The sequence below is a fragment of the Taeniopygia guttata genome, chromosome 2, assembly GCF_048771995.1.
Source record: "Taeniopygia guttata chromosome 2, bTaeGut7.mat, whole genome shotgun sequence".
Lineage (NCBI taxonomy): Eukaryota > Metazoa > Chordata > Aves > Passeriformes > Estrildidae > Taeniopygia > Taeniopygia guttata.
The window spans coordinates 44,606,671-44,616,514 of NC_133026.1; the positions used below are offsets into that span (position 1 = coordinate 44,606,671).

Sequence of the window (9,844 nt, forward strand, 5' to 3'; positions counted from 1 at the left end):
TTTTGTACACAAGTCATATGAGGAGCAGCTGAGGGAGCCGGGGGTGTTTAGCCTGGAAAGAGGAGGCTCAGGGGTGACCTTATTGCTCTCTACAGCTGCCTGAAAGGAGGGTGTAGCCAGGTAGGGCTCAGTCTCTTCTCCCAGGGAACCAGCTACAGGACAAGAGGGTGTAGCCTCAGCCTGCAGCAGGGGAGGTTCAGGTTGGACATCCGAAGGAATTTCTTCATAGAAAGGGTGATTATACATTGGAATGGGCTGCCCGGGGAAGTGGCGGAGTCACCGTCTGGATGTGGCACTCAGTGACACGGTCTGGCTGCCATGCTGATGCTCGGTCAGGGGTTGGGCTCGATGACCTCAGAGGTCTTTTCCAAAGGAACCGGCTCCGTGATTCTGCGCGCCGGGCTGTGAGGGCCGGCACGCGCGGGACGCCATTTTGTGCGGAGCGCGGCGGGCGGAGCCCGTTGGCGGTGCCGTGGGGCGGTGCGCGCGAGGGGCGGGGGTCCCTCCCTCCTTCCACGTTTTATTTCCCTTTAGCGCGTCCTCTTCTTCGTATCCTTCCCTTTCGCTCTCGCTCTCCGGCTCGGCTGCACTCCCCGCGTCCTTCTGCTTTTGTCACCCCTCCCTCACTCCCTCCCGCTCCCCGCCCCCGCGTGGCACTGCAGAGCCGGAGCCGTGACCCGAGCGGACTCGCTTCCCCGCAGCTCCAGCCTCTCGCCGCAGAGTCGCATGTCCTCGATCCAGAACCTCCAATCCTTCGGTAAGAGCCGCCGGCACCCCGCCACCCCCGCAGCCACCCCCTCGGTAAACCCACCCATCGCCCCCGGCCCCCTCGCCGTGCCCGCGGCCCCGCCGTCCTGCCTCCGCCTCGCCGAGGGCCGCGGTGACATTGAGCGGTGTCGCCGCGGAGCTCCGTGAGGCAGCGCCCGCGGCTCGTCCTTGTCCTCCCGCGTCGCCGGCCTCGGGACGTGCTCAGGGTGTGCGGCCCCGAGACCTCGGCCGGAGGCTCAGCCCCTCGCTGCTCCCCAAGGAGGTGCTGCCATGTTCTCAGCTCTGACATCCCGTATCAAGGGCTCGTATCCTCTGCTGAGGAAATAATTTCATCAGTTACAGTTGGTTTGCTGCCGCAGCTTATCCTCAGCAATGTCCCAAAACGCTATACAAGCCCTGCAAACGTTATTGTTTCTATAGAGTGAGCTACGCAGATGGCAGATCATTTCTCTTATCAGCAGGGAAGTTTAGCCGTGCCGAGCCAGCGTTCTCCTCCTGCCTTATCTATAAGCAGCAGAAGTGAGCAAGTTAGCACTTTATACAATAGTCTCAGGCTTTTGGTCACAGTTTGGACTCTGATCTGCACGTATAAGCCATGTGAGAAGGTTACGTTCAGTTATGATCTGCGAGCTCACCCTATGCTTAAGGAAGGTGCCGCCCAGAGGATTTGTTTGAAGGGATCCAGTGTTGACACCTACAGTGCTGGCTTATTTCCAGCCTAGAGCCCTAAACTCTGCCAAGCTATCTTGGCTTATCTGCAGTCCTTTAACCTAGAGTTCTAAACTCTGCTAAGTGATCCTCATGCCCATACCCTCTTTTTCTTTCACTTTTTTTTAAACTAATATTTTCTATTAGTTGTTTGAGCCACGAGCTGTGGAAGGCAGTAAAATTCGGCATAGTTTAACAAATTCCATAGTATAAGTTGAACTAGTCAAGATTCCCAGTGCTGTACTTGTTTCCCGTGGTGCTTGAATCCTCATTATGCTTTCAATGCCTTTAATGCTTTAATGTCATTCTTGTTTCTACAAGGATCTGCAGCTGAACTACTTTTTGTGTTTCTGCTGAAGTTTTACTCATTTGGGGCATTTCTTTCTAGTGGATGGCAAAACTTGGCCAGTGTTTTTAGAGCTGAGTTTTGAATGGAAGTTTGGGAAATTGTAGCTTGCATGGCTATTTAACTATATGGGCTCTTAAATATAGTTCTGATAAGTACAAAAATTACTTTTGATTATTCTTGAAAAGTAATAAAATACTTTATGCTTCAAGGTTTATTTGGAACTACTGATTAGGGGAATTGAAGAGCTGTAAAATTTCATGATTGAGTGTTAACTATGTTTTTGTGAAGTACAGAGTATAAGAAGTGTTCTTTCTAAATACTTTTCTGTTTTATCTGTGCTAGATAAATGCTAAACTTGGAGGAATTTGAGAACTGACCTTTCTTTAGTCTAAGCCTAAATTAATTTTGTTACATTTCTTGACTAAAGCTGCTGACTGGAGGAGTAGTGGTTTACAGGCAGCCTCTGACATCTGTTAGAGTGTATCTCTCTTATTTCTATTAGTAGCCAAGAGTTAAATCCATGGTTTAATATGCTGGAAGTCTGGTAGTTAGCACAGGTCCATGTGTTCTGGACCTGTAAGGAAGTGTCTGTTCTAGAGCTTTTCTATTTCTCTGTTCTTTTCAGTTGATCTGCTAAGAGATCCAGTTGCTTTATTTCACTTTAAATGCGTGTGGCTGTCTAAAACTTATGTGCATTTGATGTTCTCTCAGAACCATGTTTTCAGGTTCAGGATTTACAGTTTGCAAGAAACGATGAGGCAAACTTATACTGTAGCAGAAAACCTTTCATACCTGGGAAGGCATGGAAGAAAAGGTGTGTGGTAGTTGAGACTGCCTAGTGTAATGACACTTAATACAGCTGTAGAAAAAGCACTTCGATTTTAACAGCATGTTTTTAAACAGGCATTAAACATCAAGGTGACATCTTTAATACAATAATAATTTTCTGTGAAGTGAGAATCTTCCTTCTTAGTTTTGAACTTGGGTGTTTTCCTTTGTGGGAATTACATGGATCATTTTCCTCTTGCAGACCCCTTTGCTGATGCAACAAAGGGCGACGACTTACTCCCGGCGGGGACTGAGGATTACATTCATATAAGGATCCAGCAACGAAACGGAAGAAAAACACTAACAACTGTTCAGGGCATTGCAGATGATTATGACAAGAAGAAACTTGTGAAAGCTTTCAAAAAGGTAAAGTTGCTGATTTGATAATGATTATTTATAAAGGAGTAAGATAGCTTTTAATACTAAGTAACAAAATATTTATTTCACTTCATTCTTTCCAGTGCACATCACTTTCATATTTGAGTCCTTTCCCTTTCTCAAAACACCTATCAGTGTCCAGTGACACTGATTTTGCTAAAAAGTTAAACATTTCTATCTTAAAAAGCAGTAAATAAAATATATTCTGAATGTTTCTTTTAAATTTCACAGATCTATGGCTTTGTTGATATAAAGAATAAAACCAGTTTAAAGTAGAGCTGGTTTTTATTCCTGTCTCTGTTACAGCTGAGTCGTTGCTCAAAATAGAGGCCTTTAGTTTTGCCAGGATAAAAATAATTATTTTAAAATAGAGTTGAAAGGCTGTATCTTATGACTTTGTTTTTCTCTCTTGCAATGACTGTTGGCCGTTTCCTTCTGCACAGTAGCTAATACTGAATTTACCATCAGCAGTTTAGTTTGTGTATGTATGTATCAGCAGATATATTCCATTTGCTCTCAGAGCCAGTAAAATTGATTTAACCTTTGCCTGGCTTGGCATCAAAACAGTAAGCAGATTCTGAGACAAAGTTCCTCTGAAAACACTGACTAAGCAAAATCACAGTGTACATCAGATGTCTTATAATATGGATGTTTCTCTCTTAGAAATTTGCTTGTAATGGTACTGTGATTGAGCATCCTGAATACGGTGAAGTTATCCAGCTGCAAGGTGACCAGAGGAAGAACATTTGCCAATTCCTCTTGGAGGTGAGGGACTGCAGATAAATATCTAAACCTCTCTGGAAGCAGTAGGGTGACAGGTGGTACTGATACTAATTAACCAGCTAAAGATTGCCACTGTAGTTCTTTTGTATTTTCAGCCAGAAAGTAAAATGACACTTGCAGTATGAGAGTAAGCCTCTGGTACGAATCAAAGCACTGTAGAGTGCCTTTGCACTGTTACAACACACCACTTGTTCTCTGGCAGTGCAACTTGAGCTCTGTGCTTGTAAAATCAAGTGTTCAATGCAAACCATAATTGTGAGACTGAAAACACTGTAGAGGAAAGAGGCCTGCTCTGATGCAAATGATGATGCAGGGTTGTTACAGTGTCGAAGAATAAGTCCTAGGACTACAGAACAAATTAGATGTCTGATAAGATTTTATTTTTCTTTAGTCTGCTTGTCCCAGAAATATTCTGTAAACTAGAAAAAGTTTCATTGAGTGTATACACTGTATAGCAGTTTCTTTAATCAAAGTGTAAGATTGTGATAACTTGATATCGCTGTAATAGCCTAAATATGTAAGCTTTACTAAAATACATTGTTTCTCTCCTTTAGATTGGCATTGTCAAAGAAGAACAACTGAAAGTTCATGGTTTCTAATATACCTGTACTCTTATGAAGAACCCTACAGTATTGGTCTTACCTATCCTGGCTCTTCTGTGAAAAATGAATTTTTGCAGTGAATGGACTTCCCCATTACCTCAACATTTACAATTTGATTTGCATGACTGCATGAAACAGGTGGTGTGTAGACTAGAAACACATAAGAAAACTTCAGTAAGATGGTAATGAAGACCCTTGTGAACTTTAACACATTTCCAATGGAAATGTATTAGTGATGATTGTTCAGTTTAGTACTATCCACCTGAGTTAAATGTGTGAGTTTTATTCAAATAGTGTGTGTTGTTGCTTAAAAATAAAAGTTTATTCATATGATTTCTGGGATATTTGAAATGCTTTAGCCTAAATTTTGAACTAGCACTGCAGCCTTGCTGAAGAATGGCTGAACTGCTTTGATGCAAGTGTAGCTCACTGCTGATTGAAGAAATTGGAAAATCTACATGATTAAGTACTAGCTGATCAATCAGTAGATTAGCTTGATGTGATCTTACCCTGTAGCTATAAGACTAGAGCTTTAAAGCCTGTAGTATAGGTGTACCTTAGTGGCAGCATAATAAGACATCAATTGTTTGCTGTGTAAGTAACTGGATCTTCTCTGAAATTTATTGCAGTAACTATGAGATATTAGTATGAAGCAGAGTAGGGGTAAGACAAGCTGAGCTCTTCAGGGTGAAACATTTGGGCAAAAGTCCCAAAACATTTGAAGGAAGTGGATGGGATATTATATCTCCTCTGTCAGTGAGTAGGGGGAAAGGACATTGTGTTTGCTTCTGCCATGAATGTGCATTGAACACAGTCAATGTGCTTGACTGAGCTGGTAGTGTCAAGCTGCAGGAGCAGGGAAGGGAACCAGGTCTACACTAACCTCTTCCCTGTTATGAAAAGTTTTCCTAGGGTTGATGGTTGACACGGAGGGTTTTGTATTCATGTTTGGGTATTACTACAGAAAGCTGATTTGGTTTACTTATCTAGAAGGCAATTCTTTCAGCTTTACTGGAGGTTACAATAGGTTTGTTTCACCATGCTTGTAAGCTAGTTTTAGTTAGTGTAGGGATTTGCTGTTCTGCTTGTAGGCTATGTCTTGTGAAGAATGAAATTAATTCATTTGGTGAAACAAGCAGATGTTGTCTTCCTTTTGAGGTAGACATGGAAATTTTTTTCTGAAACAATTCAGAACACGCTGAGCTGCAAAACCATAAAAATAGTGGGAAATGCTTAAAAAACTTCATGTGATATCATATATCCTCTGGAAAGAAAGAAAGATACATATCTCTACTGGTAAGATTTATTAATAACTTAGCCAGAAAAGAAATATTAAATTGATAAAATAATTGTTTACTACCTAAGTAGTAAAGAATTAGGGAAAACTGTATTATTTAATCTCACATGTACCTGTACTTTATTTCCTATTCATATTTGCCTTTCTAACCAGAAATGTTTCCATTTTAACTCATTTGAACTTTTTTTTCTTTTTTTAGACTTTTGAGTTCAGAAATGAATCCTTAAGGCACTAGCAACAATTAGGGGAGCATTATGTGACGATTTCTTTCTCCGTCTGTAAAAATCTAGTCTCTCAGTCTCCACAAATACTGCCTGATGTTACAGATCTTAACTGTTCCAGAGAAAGGATGCTCCAGAAGATGGTATACTGTTAAAGTGCAATACATTCAGGAGGAGGAAATGCCTCATGCAAAGCATAAAATACCCACATACCAAATGGAAATCCAAAAATAAATCTTATGCAAGTCTTGCAGATGAGCAGAATAAAGTCATTCTAGTGCAAGTTTACCTAGTACTGATTCTTAACTGCTAAAGTAATCAGTCTTTTGGGGGTACATAGCAATTAGTGATTTTCATTTTACCACATACCAGAAAAACTGATGTTCTCATTTAAAGTTTGTTCTCCTGCTCAAGAGAAAAAACAAGCAGTATCTTCTATTTCACTGGTATTATACAAGTACTTCTAGTGGGCTTTGAATTGAAGATTAACAAATGACTCTCAGGTCTCGTGTTACTGAGTCAGTCTTCATTTCAGATGGCATTCCATTAACTTTTACTACCTAGAGCTTGAGTCATTTTTCCATAGTCATTCTGCTTGCATAAATAAGAAAAATCTTTGATTTTCTTCCTCCTTATTTAAAAATCCTTTCTAATAGAAGGAACCTTGCAGTTGAGAGGTGGCTTGAGTGGAGATGCTTGTGTTTTGACCTTTGAAAGGCAAAATTAAAAGGAGATGGAATAAGATATAAATTTGAAGTTTTAAAGAGGTGAGATTTGTTGTGGCAACAAAGCATTTGATCTTTCTAGAAGGAAAGCAGAAATTTTTGTCAATGAGTATTTTAAACTGAAACAGTGTTTCTAAGACTGTGATTAGCCTTGGTACAAGCCCAAACCTCTTTGTATGTTCTAGATGAAAAGCTTTGACAATATCGTGTTTTGTCACCTTATTCTGAAACTTCTTTGTCAAAGCTAAACTTATTTGGAATACATATCTATGTTTTAAAAATGTTTAAAATTAAGGCTTTGGAAAATAACTTGTTAAAGTGCTACCACAGAAATCTGTTTTCAGAATGAAGACAGGTTTCAATCTTTTAATCTATCCAAAAATAAGTTAAAAAAATGTTGAAGGATGTGGCCCATAATTGTCAAGGCAGTAAAAATGAGCTTATGATAGAAAACTATTTTGAAGTCCACTAGTAGGACTTGAGGCTGGCCAGGCTCAGACTGCAAAGAATGGTCGTTTTTTGTTGGAATGTTGTGAAGTCTGTGTCCTTCAGACCTACCAATAAGGATTGCCTTCTTAGGGATACTTAGGTTTAATCTCAAGGTGTTACTGGATGTAGAAACTTGTTTTGAATTCACAGCCTTGTGCATAGTTTTATTAGGCTTTTCTAGCTGACTCTGAGCTGATACCTTGGAGTAAGGTGTTGCATCAAAAAACTCACTAATTTGTCTGTTCTGAGTCTGTGTTTACTTAATGCAGCTGTAAGAAATGCAGCCCTTGCTTCCCAAATGCCACTGGCAGTTCTTGTTTGTAGACTATGAGATTTAGTGATTTAAGTCTGTAAGATGCCTACTTCCTCTTACTGTGTGAGCTATCAGGCCCTTGACTGTCATCTATGGTCCACTAAATCTGTGTCTCAGAGATGAACATGAGGAGCACAACTGTGGGCAGATAATTCTTGAGTGGAGTAACCTCTGAAAAGAGGAATGCTTGGGCTGTGTGTGCATGCTATTCATTGCTTCAGTGGCTTTGCTTGAACCTTTATTCCTGAACTCCATTTTTGCACAGCCTAAATGAATAACATTTTGTTTTGGAGAGCTTCTTTGGAGGGGGAGGAGGGAACTAGTAAAAAAAAAAAACTCTTAGAAAATACATTTATATCTGAAGCTTGTTTTCATTAACTTAAGATACCTGGACTGCAAGACCTCTGTAACATTGTTTCTCTTTCTCTCTGTCTTTAAAAATCCTAGTTAAATGTCCTTGAAAGTTTGACACCTAAGGCTCTAAATACATCTAAAGCCATTATAGAACTCTAAAATTTCATTGAAGCTTCAGTTTCAAATATTTGAAATAACAATTGGGCAGAACTCATTTTTTCCTATAGTTCCATCCCACTTATAGCTGGTATGTAGTTGCCCTGAAGATGCATCTGTTATTTACAGCCAGACAGTAATCAGATATCCCTGCTGTAATGCCATACCCTGTTTGTAGTTTTTTAAAAATTTTATCTGATGTGCTGCACTCTTACAGGCTGTACCACTCCAATTTTGTGGTATAGGACAGATGTACTTTGATTTCCAGTCAGCAGTTAATTCCTTAATCCTTCTGCAAAGCTCTAGTGTACAGGATCCATGTGTTACATCTTTAAGTGGTCGGTAGTTCCTCACACTATGTGAAAATGTATACAAGATCGATATTTAGCCTGCTAAAGCAGGGGGAGGTATTTTTTACTGACTCTGAGACACAGTAGGAGTTACTGTCCCTTGTATCCGTCAGTGTTGATAGGTGTCACTGAGCATTCCTCTAACTAATGTGCTGCTGCCACTGGTGAGATGGAAGTGGGCTTAGAAGGTTGTGTATATTAAAATACTATGAGTTTCTACATCCATACTCAGTCAAAACTCTGTCCCCTGATCATGACCACATGAAGGTTGTTTTCCAGTTGCCAGATCAAAAGCTCTTGAGGTCATTAAGGGAAAAATGGCATAGCTGTTTTATGCTTGCTGTACAGATGTTTCATGCCTGTTTCCCATTTAGATTAAAATACAAAAATAATCTCAAAAGAGGATTTGTACTTGGCTTGCCTTTTTTTCAAGTTTGCTATGTGCCTGTCATTGATCTCTTCATGAACAAGTCTTAACCTGTATTGGAGTATTGCTGAGACAACAAAGTCTTTTAAAATAAAGTGTTCCAGTGTTATTTGATGTATGCTTTTCTAAAACAAATAGAATTTTATGCTCTTGTTAAGGATGATTATATTTTTTTTTGTGGAAGATAAAAGCAACATAATTTAATAGAAATGTGAGTGATCCTCTTGTAAAATCAGCTTTGATTTCATACAGAAATGTTATATTTCATCCCTTAAATTTCTAACATAATCTGTATTAACCAACTTAAAAATACTGTGACTTTTCCTGGAATATTGTGGTTCTAAAACAAGATAATTGGCTTGAGGTCTAAAACTTTGGGTAGAAGAGGATCATCTAATTCCTTGAATAACCAAAATGCACAGTATTTTAGGATAAAGCCAGAAACGTGCTCAAGTTTGGTTTTAGCTCTGTTAGAATATCTTGCATCTGTGAAATATGACAGCACATTTCTGAAATGAGTTTGGAGTCTGATTAAAAGGAGTTGTGTATACAATAAATAAGGGGGTTACTTTTATTATTCTCTTTATTTTTATTTACAGCCCATCTTTGCTGTGATTATGCAAGAAAAAAAAAAAATCAAACCCCCCCAAATCAGAAACCCCACACAACACAGGATCCAGGCTCAGCTCTCCAAGTAGCTGAATTCAGCAGATGTGGTTCCAGGTGGAATGGTCCTGCCCTTCACTGAGAGGATTTAGCTGTCAGCAGTGTTTGCAGTCCCGCTCACCATCAGACAGGGGCACAGCTCTGTTTCTGCAGTACTCTCAGACAAACTTTGGCAGTCACAGGACAGCTGACCCCAGGGAAGGGATGGTACTGGGGCTGCTTAAAGGGTTCTCCCACAAATGCAGGGTTGCCCTTTTAGGTAGACCCAGCAATTTACATAAATGCATCGATGTGTAATTGGACAGTAATTCTGGGGTAAGAAGGGTTAAAATGGTCTATTCCCAAGGATCCTGCTGGAAAGATCTATTGAAGGGCAGACCCTGTCATAGAGGAATTAGCCTTTTTCTACCACAGAATTTTCTGTGATGGC

The 9,844-nt window shown here is 40.2% G+C and overlaps 1 protein-coding gene across 2 annotated transcripts; it reads left to right on the top strand.

Annotated features, from left to right (window-relative positions):
* Positions 1-412: 412 nt before the first annotated feature.
* On the top strand, positions 413-9,322 carry EIF1B (eukaryotic translation initiation factor 1B). Of its 2 annotated transcripts, XR_001122816.5 has the most exons (5): positions 444-757; positions 2,856-3,019; positions 3,695-3,796; positions 4,369-4,554; positions 5,913-9,322. XR_001122816.5 is itself a non-coding variant. In XM_002198972.5 (4 exons), the coding sequence occupies exons 1-4, from the start codon at positions 727-729 to the stop codon at positions 4,411-4,413; spliced, it is 342 nt and encodes a 113-aa protein (XP_002199008.2). In that variant the 5' UTR covers positions 413-726; the 3' UTR covers positions 4,414-9,322. The 2 variants fall into 2 exon arrangements, 1 of the variants encoding a protein (XP_002199008.2); XM_002198972.5 differs by having other exon boundaries at positions 413-757; positions 4,369-9,322.
* The last annotated feature ends 522 nt before the right edge of the window (positions 9,323-9,844 follow it).